This window comes from Corvus cornix, chromosome 3 (genome assembly GCF_000738735.6).
Source record: "Corvus cornix cornix isolate S_Up_H32 chromosome 3, ASM73873v5, whole genome shotgun sequence".
In the NCBI taxonomy this organism is placed as follows: domain Eukaryota; kingdom Metazoa; phylum Chordata; class Aves; order Passeriformes; family Corvidae; genus Corvus; species Corvus cornix.
Genome location: NC_047056.1, coordinates 94,334,401 through 94,352,149, shown reverse-complemented (window position 1 = coordinate 94,352,149; position 17,749 = coordinate 94,334,401). Strand labels below are relative to the sequence as shown.

At 38.7% G+C, this 17,749-nt stretch overlaps 1 protein-coding gene across 11 annotated transcripts in view; it reads left to right on the top strand.

Moving 5' to 3' along the window:
• DLGAP2 (DLG associated protein 2) overlaps window positions 1-17,297 on the top strand; it is a 459,270-nt gene extending 441,973 nt beyond the window's left edge. For 8 of the 11 annotated variants that reach the window (XM_039568660.1, XM_039568658.1, XM_039568659.1 and 5 more), the window contains 4 exons: window positions 2,895-2,986; window positions 7,311-7,463; window positions 8,294-8,311; window positions 9,818-10,231. In XM_039568660.1, the coding sequence (XP_039424594.1) occupies window positions 2,895-2,986; window positions 7,311-7,463; window positions 8,294-8,311; window positions 9,818-10,036 (482 nt within the window). In that variant the 3' untranslated portion in view covers window positions 10,037-10,231. Of the gene's footprint in view, window positions 1-2,894; window positions 2,987-7,310; window positions 7,464-8,293; window positions 8,312-9,817 lie in introns of all 11 variants that reach the window. The other 3 variants (XM_039568661.1, XM_039568657.1, XM_039568656.1) reach the window with 2 other exon arrangements.
• The last annotated feature ends 452 nt before the right edge of the window (window positions 17,298-17,749 follow it).

The window sequence follows — 17,749 nt, the reverse complement described above, 5'->3', positions numbered from 1 at the left end:
TCATTTATTTACAAGAAAAATCTTCTAGTCATCACCAAACATCTCAATCTCTCCAGTCTCTAACATTCATCATTCTTTCATGGAGATAATCAATCTGCACTCATCAGAATAATTCCCCAATGCATGAAATTAATAACAAGGCTTTGGATGTCTATTAATATTGTGCTAAAGATTATGAGTTGAAGTGTTTTAATACTTTAATTTAATTACAGCAAGGCAGAATAGCATGAATATGAGGGATTCTAACCTCTGTGTTTTATTACGTCTGATTTACTTATTAAAATGGAAATAGAGTTAGATCTTTAGTAAATGCTAGGGCTGTAATTATACATGTGTATTCAGCACTGTGACTCAGTGGCACATCCAACCATCACAGTCTTATATCCCTGACAAATGTGTATCCCACCAAAATGCTACGTTGCCAATGCCTAAGTCTTGACCAGTCTGACTGGGCTTTAAATCACTAATGCTTGTTGACATGATGCTTTGTGATAATGAAGATTAAATGAATGTTTATTTAATATGTGGGTTTGGGTAACTGAGATTCACTAGAAAATGTCAGACATTTATAGATTCTGTCAGGATCTACATTTCTGCAGAAGAGCTAAAACCAATGTCCCTTACTCAGACTATGTATTTGAGTTATGAACTGTAAAATTTAGCAGAGGAAACTAAAACTGAACTTTACTCACTAGAGACAAGCAATACAACCACCAGCCCATGGAACCATCCTCACTCTTTTTTTGCCCAATGAATCGTTGAACATAGCATGGAATAGGTGATGTGAGGGACCTGCTACAGCACAATTCCTCATCCTAGAAGAGGAGGACCTCTGACCCCACACTGGGAGTCTGTCTAATGTCCTGTGCTACAGATCACCGAGAGAAAAAAGGAAGATACAAGGCTGTTTGTCACTAAAGTCATTGCCTTTATTAAAAATGCTGAAAACCAAATTAAAGCAATTTGTGTCAGATCAAATGAAACATTTCTTTTTTATTTATGTTTTGGTATGTTTGTTCAGGTTTTAACACTCAAAATATTCCTTTCTGCATGCCAGTAACACTGTAGAGGAAAGTGAGGTGTTTGGTGATCAAAAACCCCAAACCAATTAAAATGCTTTATTTCATTTGGCCAACAGAACAAAAACAAACCGCAGTGAATTACTCATGCAGCCCTGAACCACTTAACCCTTTCACAATGGATGTTGCACAGGACTGATGAATTATGTATATTGCTGTTTAATTTAGTTTTGTGGCACAGCTGTACTGTTTTTCCAACAGAAAAAGGAATGGAGTTTGAGAACCACAGCTCTATATATTAACACATGCCTTGAAAGTTACTGAGATTTTAACTGGAGCCCAAAACTTTCAAATTATCTCTTGCTGCTACTTGTAGGTGAACAGATGTTTCACTGGTCTAGAGAAAGCAGAATTAAAATGTAAAAACTGCTACCAAAGTACTGTTTTCACATGACCTCCTGTACTTATTCTAACTAACAAGATGTTTAGCCCTGCTATAGTTTAATGTTTCCTATATCATAGGCTGCAGATCAGTTGTGCTGTACTACTGTAGCTTTATTCCACACTCACCATCCTGCTTGAATTATCAAACTTGGTTTCTCCAAACGGAAGTAAAATATATCAGAGTAATTCCTGTCTACCCCACCTCTATATATCTTTAACATTATTTAAAAATCTGAAAATTCTCCAGGTAAAATAAAGCTTTTATTGAGACCACAGCTTATAATGCTTTTTAAAATGTTGCTTTTTCATCATAGAGATGGATGTGGAGGAAAGGAAGTGTAGGAAAAGATATGTAGGAAGGTATAGAAAAGCATGGTGCTACCTAGCAAAGTGTGGTATTTATCCCAGCAAATGTGGGAGTCAGGATTAGTTAGTTTCCTAGGGACAAGCCAATCCCCTTAGGCACTACTGTCAATAGAAAGACAGAGGCGTCTCCAGGAGGAAATTCAGTTCACCTAAAAATAAGTGCCTAATGTGGCTGAGCTGCTGAGCTCAGATCACTGATTATAAAGCATTCAAAAATTTTAATTTTGACAGATGACTCTTGGAAACAAAGTCAAGTAAAATGAGTTTGGTCCCTTCCCCCAGTGCATCCTGTAAGGGCATGTACATACCAACACATCCATGGGGCTGATCCTGCAAAGTCCTGGAGCACCTGCTTGTGTCCCACTTTGTCCTGTACTGAGGACTTTGGATATTTTCCTGGGCAGATAACCTGTAATTCCTAGGTCTCAGAGATGTAATTCCTGTGAGGATCTAATCCTTATGGTAGGAATATGTTATATTACAGTTGAATGTAATAACTTCACCCTCAGAGCAGATAAAGAGAGCTCACCCAGGGATCCTCCACAAAATAGTGAGGGAAGTAATTTGCAATTGCAGAACCAGAGGATATAATCTAAGGTACATGTGCCTTTGACATCAGAAGGAACAGGCATCCAGCTGGTTCTGGAGGCAAGACAATTTCAACAGCTATCAATTTACATGAGCAAATGTGAACGGGAGAGGGGTCATTTACTTTGAAATTTAAGAGTGTTTTGAAAAACATGAATGGATTGATGCCCACTTCAGGAAGCTGAATATAGTCCCATAGTTTTTGCTACTTCCTTAAGCAAGTAGAGTCTAAGCTGTTTTGACTTATTAATACACCATTTATTATTCACTCATTATTGCCAAATGATAAGGCGCCACTGAGCTTTCCTATACCTCAGTCTTTTTAAAAAATATTTTATGTGTATAATCACAAGCAACAAAACCAAATATTTACCTCCCTTTTAAAATAAACAGGATTTTCAGCTGCATATTTTTGAGCTGGATATTGTATTTACTGCCAAAAAACATTTATTGGTAATAATCTGTCTGTATGTTTAGTCCTAGGTAAGATCCGAAGTGCTGTTGGAAGTGCTCAGCTCCTCATGTCTCAGAAATTCCAGCAATTTTATTGGCTTTGTCAACAAAATCTGGTAAGTCACTTTGCCTGGCTGTTCTTGAAGAGCTTAAGGTTAGTCATCCATAATAGTCCACAAATTGTCACTTTAAATTCTAGAATTTAATATTTTAATTCAAAACCAACAAAAACAAGTGTAGTGTACCCAAGCAGTAGCATTCTGAAATGTTATTTTCATGTCCCATATTTACTTCTCCCTTTTTTTTAACTTAGTCCTTAAGTATGATGTTAGTGGATTTTTTTTAAGCAAATATCTAATTTCAGTAATCTCAGTCTGATTATGTTTTGCTTTTCTCTTTTTGCTGTCCTTATTAAAGAAAAGAAAATTAGAAGGGAACAAATGAGAGTTTTCGGAGGCATAATATTATGGCTTATTTTTGCAATACCCTAATATAGTAACTATATTTCAGGTAAGAAAGGGGAAAATTTTCACATTACAATCAGTGGAAAATAGTAAAATAGAATAGTGGAGAATACATGATCCAGCTTTCTACCTACCTGAAAATAGGACTGATCATGGAAATGAGACATCTATAATGTTCATAAAATTGGGTTGGATAATTTGCACTGCCAATTATATATAAGATGTCCTGGGGCTAAAGGAACAGATACATTATATTACTTATGAGAGTTACTGCTATTGTTCTGGAAGTTATTAGAGGCTAATTCAATTCTAAATGTTATCTTCATTAATATGACAGCAGCCATCAGTGATACAAACGTTGTGGCAAGATGATACTAATCAATAGGAGAACGTAATTCTTCTAGCTACAGCTGGTGGTACACCTTTCTTTGTCTCTCTCAAATATCAAGTGTATCTTTTCCTTCTGACTGTCCCTACACCTCATATATTGGAAGTACTGAATTCTGTTGTGTGCATGACAGCAGACGTAACCTATACATCTGCTTAGATACTTTTCTTTGCTCACTGGCATTTGTCACATAACTTCCAAGGCAGAGCATCCATTCTGCAAAGACCTACTTGCTACTTTCCATCCATAAAGTTAAACATTCAGAATACCTGAAATTGCAATGAAACAATACTGAGAAAATAATGCTGAAAATGTCATACCTTCTGATAGACAATAATAAGATATATGGTCCTCATTAGGAAAGAATCTGATTATCCACTTCAAAAGTCCTGTCAGAACAAGAATTTTAATAGCTGTTACAGAATAACAGAGGAAACATACAAAGTAAGAAAAGCAAGAATTGACCACATCTGTATTATCAATTACATCATGTGTGCTTCCTGTCTAGTAATTTGTTTCATATCAAAAGGAGAAAATTTTCATCATTGTCTGAAAGTTTCTCACTGCAAATTTAAAAATACCCTCCACTACCTGATTGATTAAGCTATGCAAACTAAGATTTGGAGAGCATAACCTCCACTCCACTTCATTTATCTTCAAGTGGGCCTAGCACTTGCGCTTGAGAGCATTACTGTAATAGCAAGTGCAGCTCCTGCTCAGCACAGCCATCAGCTGTTTGGGAGTGAGAACAATTCATTACTGCAAAAGCAATAGGAGCACAAGGAGAAATCTACAGCTTTTAGACAACACAACCAAAAAGCTGGCAAGATTTTACTTCTCTTTTTCCCTTTTGGAAAATAAACCTCTCAACTCCATAACAGCAGCTTTATCCCACTCTCAAGATTTAGGCTCTGAATATTCTTCACTTCCATTAAATCAGTAATGGGCTCTGAAGAAAGCAGCAACCGCAAAACTGTCTTTAGGTCATTCATGTTTGGAGGCTTTTCTTCCTATACATAATGATAGAATTTGTTGCTGAATAGTCACTTAGTGCATACCTACAGCAGGCTTTCCATAAGGCTCCTCAGGCAGCATCTCAGTGCCCCACAGGAGTGCTCCTAGCTGTGCATTCCCTCTCTCAAAAACATCCAGCACGTAAAAGGGCTGCCACATGGCAGTTTCTCTGACAGTGCTCAGCATCTGTAGGACACAGGAAAACAGCATCTACTTTTGCCAGTTCAAAATGCAACAAGGGTTTAAGAGGAATATACTTAGTCAAACTGAAATTTAACCAGGAAGCTCGCCTATGGGCTTTTCTAAAGGGTCATGGGAACTTCAAACAGCACATTTGATTACGCTCTGTGTTAGGAGGTCTTATCAAAGACTCTCACTTAGGGTAAATTCACAGAAATGTAAGCTTCAATGAAGTTTTTTTTTATTAATCTGGCTGGCTATCTCTTACAAGTATACTGTTCCCACTGACTACTTAGAAAAAACATTACTGATTAATAACTAGTCCCTTCTGCATTATTCACATTTGGTTTTGTAACACCCTTTTTTTTGTCTTTGAAGTGTCCTCCTCCATGCTCTCTAGTCAGTAGAGATCCTGCTCAGCTTGTGTGTCATGGTTGCAGGCTAAAACAGAGCAGCTTGAGCACCAGCTAGGAACTTTTTGCTTGCTTTAGGCCTCCATCAGAAGGAAGGCTGCAAATTCCAAGTAAGATACAAATACATGAGCCGTTTCCAAGAAGAAGCAGGTTTAAGCCAGTCTTTTCAAAACTTAGTTAGCTGTAATAGTTCTCACTTGTGCCAGAATTTATTCATGAACTGTGGATGTGTAAGAAGCAGCAGGCAGCCCTCTTGTGTCCAGACCACACACGGCACAGCCCTCTGCAAGAGTTGTGCTGGAGGCCATAGTCTTCACAAACACCATGAGCAGAGTGGGGCACACAAAAGTACAGAACAGCAATTAGCCGTGATTCAGAACGCAATGGCCTTGCAATGAGTGGCATCATTTTCTGGCTGGTTAGAGGTAACTGGGGAGAGTGACTGAGGAGATCAGGCAGGAGACAACAAATTACAAGATAAGACAGACTGCTGTGGGACTGTCCTCATGAATTTCACACAGGGACTCAGTTCCTAAAGCCTGAAATGTTGACCTCTGCAGAGTAAGTAACACAACTGACATAAATTTTAAATTGTTTTGTTAAAAATTGGGATCCACCCAATGAAGTAGTTTTCAGTAAACACTAATCTGGAGTTGTAATGTTTCCCAGAAGTCTCTCATAGTCTATATGGCCAATTATCTTAAATCCCTGAAGCTCCCTATTAAAAGGAGACTTTCTTCAAGTGAAGAAGACTTCTAAATTGTTCTTGGCCCAGATTCCAACAAGGGAGGTATGGGTGACACTACATGTTGTCATGCCCAGTTCCAGGCACTCATCTCCCACAGTGGCATCTGTAAACCCAAGTTTGAGAAGCAATTACTAGTTTAAAAGCCTTAGAAATGTGTGATTCAAGGGAGGAATTCAATAGCAATGCTGACTTATCTCCCAGTTTCTAGACAACTGAGGGGTTGTGTTTAAATATAAAATGCCTTCAGCCACTAGATTTGTAAAGGGTGGGGAACAGAGCCTGCCATAACAGCAGTGTTACTAACGTAGCAAACTAGCTTTTGCCCAGGAAGGTAGAGATCCAGAGTCTGTTTGACATGGTTTTGACTTCCTCTCTCCCAGCTCCATTCTTTAGACCATCATAATGGCTTCCTCCTGTCCTGGAAGGAAAAGGCATTTCTTCATTACCTTCACAGACATGTTTACCAATTAAGCCCTATTTCAATAAAGTGACAAAGCTCTCTTCTTGAACTAGTACCAGTGCTCAGAGAGCATAAGGTTAAGAGTCTGCATACCACCTTATAATACAATTTTTATCCAGCACTGGCATCAGGTTAATTATCAGATAGAGGGTCATCTTGCTAATTGTTACCACCAATGTTTGCTCCATTAAGTCTTATGAACATAGAGCCTCTTAATTGCAGCACCTGGTGGTAGTGCCTTCCCAGCTCCTGAGTGTGATTCAACTCTCTGGAGAGCAAAATCCAAGCGTCCCATCAAAATTTCATACTTCATGTATACATTTGAAAATGCAAGACAATGTAAACATCAAATTCAGCATAAGCTGACAATGTCTTTGTGGCATTGTTTTGTCTTAATCAGCTATTGTAATTTTTAACCAGAAAGACTTTAGGCTGGCTGCAATACAAACCACGTTCCCCTTGCCTTTAATAATCAGCAGACAGAGGCTGTCAGCTTGTTCCTTTTTAGAAATGCAGGTCAGCACAGCATATGGTGCTAAGGAACTTCCCATGCCACAAATTCAAGAAAGCTCGCGTGTGACATCCAACTCATTCATGTTTGGGTTGTGTAGGAGGCACAGCTTTCCAGTCACAGCTCCCAGCTGCAGAGCACACAGAGCCTCAGCACTGAGCAGTGCTGCAGCAATGAAATCTGGCTCGATGCCCTTCCTGCTTCAGTGCACACCACTGAAAGCCTCCTGGAGTACTCACATTCTCTCCTTTGTGCACTACAGGACCCGAGTGCCATGCCGAGACCAACTTCCCAGGACCTTGCAGGTTTCTGGGACTTATTGCAGCTCTCAATTGAAGATGTCAGCATGAAGTTTGATGAACTGCACCAGTTGAAACTCAATGAATGGAAAATAATAGAATCACCTGAAAGGAAGGTAAGAAGACCGTGGACAATACCATTTACTCCCCATTTGTAGTTCTGCAGTCTCCTTGTGTTAAATACAATAGTGAAACACGATAGGTTTCTAACCCTGCAAAGTATTTAATTGGCATGGCCCAATTTTTACATGGAAACGTTCATCAGATCTGAGGAGGTTTTTCTTTTTTAACTATGTTGAGCTGAATTATATAATAAATAAAATGGATTTTGCTAAGCTAGTTTACTCCATGACGCTTTTGTTCAAATTATTTGACTCACATTCTACAGGCTAGAACAGAAATATGTTCTTATTAATTCAGACTGAAGACAATAGCCCAAGAATTTAAACAAGGTAAATTCAGATCTCTGCTAAATTTGGGGCAGCTCAAACCTGAACACTGCAGTGTTTAACCGTGCCTGCATGACACAAATGATAATAGACCAGGAATGAGGTAAAAGCATGTGACAAAACATAGTGCAGGTCATACTAAAGCTCAGCCCACAAACTTTTGGGGGACAAAGTGCTACTGGCAAACTGCCCGCACCTCTGCCCTGCAACTCCACCATTTGGGAGATGCCCCACAATATGCTTACAAACCAAAGGTGGCAAATTGCCCATAAAAGCAGTGTAATTCTGAAACTGCCTTTCCCCTCCCTAGAACTTCATCCCTTACCTTGATTATCCCACTATCCTTGCTGATTATTGTATCAGTCAGATGAAAACAGCATTTGGTTTGAGTCAGTACTGTTGGCCTCAGGTGAATACTTGTTTGGTTTGGGAGGAATTAGGAGGCATTTTGACAACTTTTTCATTTCTTCATGCTCCTCTTGGATTTTAATTTTCAGCCAACGGGTTGGTGGATGGTGAGTTTGCAACTCTTGCTTACTAGTGACAACTGGAAGTAAGAAATTATTATAGTGACAGCAACAGTGATATTCCTAAGAGGGAAAAAACTAAAAGTGGAAGAAAAAAATAAAATCGGATGATAGGAATGGAGCCTTTATGGTCGTGTTTGAAAACAGGAAATAGAGAAAATAAAGACAGGCAGAACTGGTTATCACAGGGAATAGCATCTTGGGCTGGTGCATTGTTCCTGTTTAATGTAGAACTATGTTTTTAAATAACCATAGTTATTTAGTCTTGGCTACTGCATTTTGGTAGTAGACTCAGAATTAGCTTAAAAAAACCCAAAAAACAAACAAAAAAAAAAAAGAAGAATCTGTAAACCATAGGTGTATCAGTTCAATTTTTGTATTATTTGAATCCTGCTGTGCATCAAATTAACTGTGTTCTCCATAAGGAACAGCCCATACTCTGCACTATTACCATTACCTTAAGAAATCGTATGGCAAAAAGATCTACCATAATAACCAGATCTATCATAATAACCATACGTATACAAATGAAGCTGTGGAGTCTTCATCTTCAGGGCTATGCAGTCCAGTATTAAACATGAAATTTTAAAAATCTGATTTAACTTCAAAGTTGCATCTAATCTCAAGAGCACTTTGAATGGGGATTGTATGAAATCACCTCCAGAGGTCCATCTCTTCTAAGCTAAAGTGGTGTACAATGCCTTGATTATAGGCCCTCATATGATAGATACTTCACGGTCTCTAAATGGAGTAAAATATCCATTTCATACTTCAAAACAATTCTTGATTTAACACCTGCAGAGAAATTTACAGCTACTTTGGTAACAAAATCTACTGACTTTCACTTTATAATTTGATAATTCTTCAGAATAATTTTCTTTAAAATGGCCCAGGCTTGCAAGCAGAACAATTAGCCCTATGTTCTCTCTCTGGTTGGCGCTTGAATGTTTCCATATAGGAATTCCTGGAGGAGACTAAACTAATAGACATGTATACACAGCTGCTATCTCATATCCAGCTGAGGCTAAACTCAGTATGATTAATTTAATCAAAAATCCTGTCCTGGTAATCTTAGAGAGTCTTTTCACTTGATCAGACCACACAGATGCGCTGAATTCCTATTGGAGAGACAGTGTGTGTTTCTGTTTATAATGAGTGTAATAATGTGTCAGCTAAAATTAAACAAATCCATATGAAAGTGAGGTGTGCAGATTGCATGTGCCGATACCTGCGAGGACAGTGGAAGGAAGCCCAGTCTTTTTTTAGGCACAGGACCGCAGAATGCATAATGGTTGTCAAATAAAAGGGTTTTGTCAGTGTTCCTAGTGTGGATAGCTGTTCATGTAATCCATTAGTCAGCTGATGGGCAAGCACAAATTGAGCATGCTTGATGTATGTAATCAGTATTTTGCATTTCATGTCTTTGATGTGCATGCTCTGCTGACAAGTACCTTTTGCATGCAGCTCACACTTAGTTTTAATGCCCTTTTGCAGGAAGAAAGAAAGATTCCTCCTCCTGTACCAAAGAAGCCCCCAAAAGGAAAATTCCCTATCACAAGAGAAAAATCTCTGGACCTACCTGACAGACAACGACAAGAGGCTAGAAGACGGCTGATGGCTGCCAAGCGAGCAGCCTCCTTCCGGCAGAATTCAGCCACAGAGCGTGCAGACAGCATTGAGATCTATATCCCAGAGGCTCAAACCCGGCTTTAAAGACAGAATGCTGCAGAGTTCCTTTTTTAAACAAAATGCTTGTACAGTTTGTCACTTACCTGGTAATTTTTGTCTCATTCTCTCCACTGAATATGCCCTTGCTGTTGTGTTCTTTGTGCCATAAGCACAGTGGAATGCTTTTGATTTCCTCAGAATTTGCTGAGCTCACCGCAAGAATGACTTCTTTTTGTATTTATTGTCTGACTTACAATCAGCTACAATGGATAGGGCTTGTCAAGACCTGACTTATCCAATATATTCTCAGAGGACAACAAGAAACACCTCTTGAGATGGAACCCAGCTTACTTTTTGTTATTTATATTTTTATAAAAAGTGTGATAATTAGGGATAAGAATAACAAACTATAAATGGGTGCATCTCACCATTCACTAGAGGCATTAGCTAATCCAAGTAGAAGGTGCTACAAATGTAAAGAGCAGGAAAGAAAGAACCCATTTATCTCCTTGACCTCCAGTTTCTTTTCCTAGAATCCAGCTAACATATTTACCCATGCGCTCTGCCACTCTTCTCATCTTTGCTACTGCAAAATAACACTAGGCCTCTCATCTCATTCGAGTTTCTGGAGATGAACAGGGATATCCAGCCACTAGAACTCCAAAGTTCATCAGAAACCAAGAAGCATACAAGTCTGGTGATGGTGGGAATGTCCACTAAGAAACGTTTGCTGTTAGCAGTATAATGACACTCTGAAACCTAAGCAAAATTGTAATGCAAGAGGACTTGAGTGATGGGTGAAAGGAAAACGGAAGCCTTAAAAAGTTAGATCTTCTGTAGTAAGACGAGTAAAGAAAAAGTTATACTTGCTCCTTTGGACCACTCATTGCATTTTTAACACTTCTTTTACATGTTAATATTTATTTTATAAACCTTCTCTCTTTCATTTCAAGAGCTGTGCTACATGTACTATTTCAAACTCTCAAATTGTTAGAACAATTGAGTTTCCAGGCTATCCTTGAGAACAAAAAAATCTTGCTTGTTTAAAATGCCAGTTGTGATGTTGTAAACAGTTTAAGAAATATGAATGTGAGTGGTAAGTATATATAAGTTTAAATGGTTATGTTAAGGTAAAGGTGAACTGTGGTTTACAGTTGTATTTTTTTTTTTAGAACTATTTTTCTATGCAGTATCATTTATGGCAAGAATAAGGTTCTTGCTTGCTTCAGACAGAAAAAACCATGACTCAAGAGATAAGTGATTTCCAGCCATGGAATATAAGGAAAATAATATATTTTCAAGCCTCACATTGTCAGAAGAGAGAAGTGGTAGCTACCACAGTTAAGAGGCTTTCACTTAAAACAAATTAACACAGAATTATTCCACTTCACCTACCTTCCAGGGCCAACCAAGCAATCCAGCCCTTAGAAGTCTTCAGGTGAAGACGCAATAAAATGAGTAACCTGCAGCCCCCAATTCCAAGGTTTGAATCCTACTGAACACAAGTTTAGGTCAAAACAGTGAGAATCACGTGAGAAAGACAGCCCCAGTTATCGCATTCCCTGTTTACCTGCTTTAACAAATGCAATGTATTTAGCCATAGGCAGAACAACTATTTAATTATACTCGAGCACTTTGGTTCTTCACCTGTTGAGCACTTTAAATCCAAATCCCACACACCCTGCGACCTGATGGATGACTGAAAACATGAAGTACCGTAGGTTATGCAGATCTGACATTGCTTCAAATCTGTTTTCTTTTGTTTGTTTGTTTGTTTCCTTCTCTTTTTCCTACAGCGTGTGGTATTAAGCATGAGTTCTGTCTTTGGACAGCTGATAAAGCATGCTTGGCTTCAAGGTACATATCTTTAGAGATGAAGTTTTGAGAAGTTTCTGTGAGAAGACACCCCTGTAAATTGAGCCTGGTATCTGGTATATACTTTACCAAATAGCCTTAAACTATATTTGAAGCAAAAACCAAGACGAATGTATATCCTTGAAGAATGCAAAAAAAAAAAAAAAAAAAAAAGAAAAAAAAAGGAATAAAAAAGAATAAATCCCTGAAATATTCTTCTATAGATGAAAACATATTTCCCATCCCTTGTGTTTTCAAGGCATTTTCTATTAAGAAAAGAGTTAATCCTAGGTAGTGTACAATATTGATGCTACTTCCTATATTTGTTGTACTATTTTAAATACAAAAGTACATGCAAACATTGGCATCTTTAGTCTTGAAAACTGATATCTTAAAGTGAAGCTGCTAATTAGAATATCCACACAAAACCAAAGCCAGTATTTTTCCTAGATTGAAGAAATTTGAAATAGAGAGACACACACCTGTACACATATATACATATGGCAGCTGATACATTTTATCTGATTTCCTGTACACTTCCAGGAGGAATCACACTTGCCTTACTCGCTTGAACCCTCCTGCCTGCAGCAACAGGTCATGCGATTAAGACAAGTTGTACCTGATCCTGCCAGGAATCAGACTTTATGAAGAGAAATTATAAGCCCAACAGATTACAGATAAACTGAGATCCCAGCTGGCCTAATAATGCTGACTTGGAGGAGTCTGTGTTCTACATTTCCTATGCCATTATAAGAAAATGCTCAATAGAAGATTTATAAATCTATTATTTCTGCTCATTCCATCTTGTTCAAACAAACAAAAAAGCCAAAAAAAAACCCTACTAAAAAAAAATCATAAAAAATCAAAAGTAAACTAGATGCCTACCAACAAATCTGACAATAAATTATCGGTGCACATTATATTTTGAAGTGCAATATATTAAATTATTGTACCGGTAACATGATATCTTTTAAGGCAAGTAAGCCATTTAAATTTACATATTGTACATCTGGTAAGTTTAGAAAGATAACATTATGCTTACCATATTTGTGTCGCAAATAAATCAAAGTCAGATTGCCTCAGTCTCTGACATGAGAAACCCTGTATCTTAATAAACATAAAACCAGATCAATTGTAATCTGACCCCACATCACAAAAATAAAAGTCAGTTAAAAAACCAACATAGGAGGAACATAAATAAACGTAAAGATAGGAACTAGAATGCTTTCTCCTTTGAGAGTTCATGGTATAGACCCACTCAGAACAGCTGAATATAGCAAAATGGTCTAGTGTTTAATTAAATATTAACTGGACTAATATGTATTTTAACACATTAAAATTATAGAAAGTCTCTGTTCATTTAGTCATTGCCTGTAAAACACAAGTATAATAAACAGAATTCAGAAAATTTAAATAAGGAAAAAGGCCTGAATGGTGAAATTGTTGATATTTGCCATACTTATTTTTGCTTTGTATGTCTTTTTAGATTTGAAATTCTTTGTAATTTGGTGAAGTACATTATGAAGTGTTTTATTATTTCATGTCCACCTGATTAGAATGGCCTTTGGCAGAATGCAAACATGAACAACATTGTACAGTTTAATACCAAAAAACGATATTTTAATTCATGCTTAAACCTTGACACTATATTAGATTTGAGATCAATCAGGAAGGAATTAAAGCGTGCATAGGAAAGTGTGTGAATTTCATATATATAGATAGATAGAACATATAATTCATATAATGGAAATTATTTGTTTTAAAATAAGCCCATGTCCTGCTGTATCAGTAAATTAGTACTCTACTTCCTCAGCACTGCATCTAGTATATAGTCAAGGTATGTTTGGTCATTGGGTGATATTGCAAGTAACTGCTACGTGATGGAGTGTCACACGTGGCCCGGTGTGTCACACGGGGCTCGCAGCCTCCTCGTGGCCTGCAGAAGCAGTGCCCTTGAGAGTTCCTGGCCCCATGGCACCTCAGGCAGTGCCACCATTCTGTCCCAGGCCCTCTCCATGCAGGTCCCCCCTGGCCCCTTGCCCAGAGCAGCAGGCCTCCACATCAGCCCAGCTCAGCCTTCTGCACTCAAAGCCTTGAGCCTGCCCTGCCCAGTTGGTGGGTTTGATGTCCTCCTCAGCATTTCAGTGTTGGCACCAGTGGCAGGGGCACACCAGAGGCTGACCCATCAAGTGCTGGTTTGTGCATGCTGATTTGAGGTCTGAAGCTGGTTTGGTAGCTCCAGGTGTCAAACTGTGTGCACTGAAAACCTGTGAAACCAGAGCCTCAGTGTAAGAGAGCTTAAATGAATCATGAAGCAACCTTACTCCCATTACTGTTCCTAGAGCATCTTATGATGCAGGGATACCACCCGCCCACTGAGCTCGAGGTGAGGAATATCAACAGACTCCTTAATGTCTAGAGAGGTGCTTCCTGGTGTATGACAGGTTGACACCCACACTTATACAGTGCCTTTCATCCAGAAGGATCTCCAAGCACTTTATTAGCCAACACACAAACTCCAGGCTGGGCTGCAGCTGGGACAGGTAACCCAGCATGGCAGGATGTGGGCGGTTCTCCCACCTGTGCCCATGCTGCTGGGGAGTTTCCTTCCACAGCACCCTTCCAGCATCTGGGACCTCACAGTCTGAGCCTGTGCTGAAGGAGATGCAAAGACTTGCTGGACCAGGAGGAAGACCAGAGCAAAGCAGAGATGAGGGCAATCAGTGCTCACACCATCCCTCCAGGGAGTAGGCAGGGAGTGATGAGCATCAAATTAACCTTTCAGAACAATCTCTGCCTTTTCTGCTCCTGACGATGGCAGTGAGGTCCCTGCAGTGGAAGAGCTCCCTGGGAGGGTGCCAGAGGAGACTCCTGGCGGTGCCAGGCATGGGAACTGATGGCACCTACAGCTGAGCCCTCTTGGTCAGGAATCTTGGCAAGTCTCCCCTTTGCAAGTGCATTTTCCCCCGCTTTCTTAGCGGGAGAGATCCATCCGGGGTACTTGCTGCACGAGCAGCCTTCCCAAGCGCCCTGTTCTCTCCCCTAGTCTGCCCTCCAGCCCAACTAACATGAGGGATGACATGGGGCACAGGACTTAGGCATGATGATTGTGCTTTGGTTTGGGCAGCTGCTCTTTAGTGAGACTCAGCCCTAACCGTAAGGGTTCTTTTATGGCAGAGCAATGGGGACGCCTCTCTCTGCATGGACAGGATCAGCAGATGAGAGGCCACCATTTCATACTGCACAGAACAGAAAGAGGATATATACATATATCTATATATACACATAATGATTTTTCACTGTCATGGTTCCGGACAACTGGACCCAGGAACCACAGGCAACACTCACATTCCTGTAGGTTGTGCCACTTTCTTGCAGCTCATCCTCAACACTGACAGCTGTGGCAGGTTCACTGCCTACTGCAGCCCCATGGCCCATCAGCAGCTATTCACCATGTTCACCTCCAGGGACCATCTTTCAGGAACAGATGTTTTATGGCATACTCATATGCATACACAGTCCTGTCAGGAATTAAGCCCTCTGTATCCACAGAAATTGCTTAATTTATCTCTGAGATGCAGATACCTCTATGGCATTATGCTGTAGCTATTTAACTACATAATAGGCTGTTCGGAACAGCAAATATAAAACCAAAATTGAAATGGAACATTGCCCAAAAGAAAATTTGGCAAGCAAATGTAGGCTGATTCAGCTCCTCTTAATGAAATAAAATTCCAATAGCTGAAAAAGGCCATGGCATTCATTACTGAATATCTTTTCCAGCATAAACAATTCTATGATTCTGTATCTAAAAACAGTATTCCAGATCTTTTCTCATATGCATATTGCATTTCATAAAAGATGATCGCAGAAGAAGACTGCAAGTTCACTGCTCTACCTTTCCACACCCAGCTTTTCTCCCATTACCCTTCATTGCCAGAAGAGAACCAGGTTTTTGAAGTCAGGTTGTAGTTAAGGTAAATTAGTCTGTCTACACGGCTTGCTCTTTAACTGAGGAAACACCGAACAGTTTTCATCAGCTGGCAATTTAATTCTATATTTTATTAAGGCCAAAATGTTATTTTTCTAAATTGGTTTTGTTGGACAGGATTTTTTACTTCTCTAGGTACAAAACCATGAATATTTTCACCTAAGCATAAATGAGGGGGAGGCTTATTTGAATATATAGTCATTATTCAGAAACACAGCCCATTAGTGAGGAATTTTCTTCTCCTTATCTTGCCATTCTTTCATTCAACACACTATTTCCCCTTCCTAAAGCTTCACTGTCATACAAGTTTCTTATTTGTGAGACGGATTATTGCAGAGCTCCAGGCAAAGTTCTTATCCCGGTTGTATTAGAATCAATGCTCAGAAACTGAAACCAGAGAGAAATATCAAATCTGAATCAATATAATTCAGATCAATATCTGACTCAGCAAGTCTGAGGTAGGAAGGACTCTCTGTTCAAGGTAGCAAGAGTGCCACTACTTTGTAGGAGCTCATTTTTCCTTTCAGGTAGGTCATAGTCATGCAGAGGGCTCGGTAGTAGGTTCGAGTCTCTGAAGAGAGTCCTCACAAAGAAATGCCAGCTTTGTTTATAATTACCCATGGAATCCACATGCTCATATCCATGCTTTGATTTACCCTTTGGAGGTTTAATAGTATGGCCATCTCATTTTAAAAGGGCTCAGCATGTATGTATTATTTAGTTCAATTTATATATTAATTTCCTGACTGAAATAAAATTCCCGTTCAAGTAGCCTGGCTTATATGCTCTAGAACTGTTCTTTCCTGAAGAAAAGCCACTATGACTGTGCAGGATTTTCTGTACAGAGACAAAACATACTTTCATTTACCATGGACATGCCAAAATAATCAAGTGTGGCCTAAGGACTAAATTAAATGCCTCCTATAGAACTTCAAGGAATGTTAGAACCAGGAAACTAGCTGTTTAGTTATCATTAAAAGTATATATAAATATATATAAATATATATATACATAAGAAATCATATCAACAATGAGGATGAACTGAGTGCCAAATATTCACCATCTGTATAAAGCTACACTTCATTAGAATTAAACTATTTTATGTAATTCTCTTTCTCATGCTTTTATGGTTCTTTTGATAAATTCTATTTAGTAGCATGCAGGATACCTAAATTGAATGTACAGTATGTTGTTTCATTGCTACAATAATTTCTTGCTTCTCAGTAATATCTTCTTTACCAGAATGTTATTTGTTACTTTGAAGACATATTTGAAAATTGTTTTATTATTGAGTTATTCTTTTTTCATGGTTCTCTACTCACCTCCAGCTGATTGTAAGAAAATGTGCTTCACTATTTTGCCCCATGGCTCTTTTATGAAGCTGCCTCTTTCAATTGGTTTATGTATTGTTTATGTTCATCTCCTGTAAATAATTCTGCAATTAAATTTTTTGAGAAAAAATAGAGTACACTCTTTATTACATTTTAAATTTTGCATTAGTTAAATCTGACATTTCCAACTAGACAGTTTGTAGACAACACTAAATTATTACTTTAGACTTTTAGCCTTTGGAGTGTTAGGAGATCAATTATAAAAACAATTTTGATAGGATTTTAGCTGAAATCAAAGGAAGACGCATGTAAAATCTGATGGAAAATAGCAAATAAGGGAATAAGCTATGCCATTCCATCAACGTGTTTTGATTTAGAGTCATTAATACTATAGGTATGCATCATCTACTGATTTTGAGTGAGAACATTGTGTATCACTAACAGAAAGAATACTAGTCTCTTTTGCTTGTAAAAAACCCCAAAGTGAATTACTTGTAAGCAGTCATTAGGGGGCAGAAGTAACTGAATGGATTTGTTTTGACAAGGTGAATCCTGAAGCATCTCTCTGTGTGTTTTTACTGT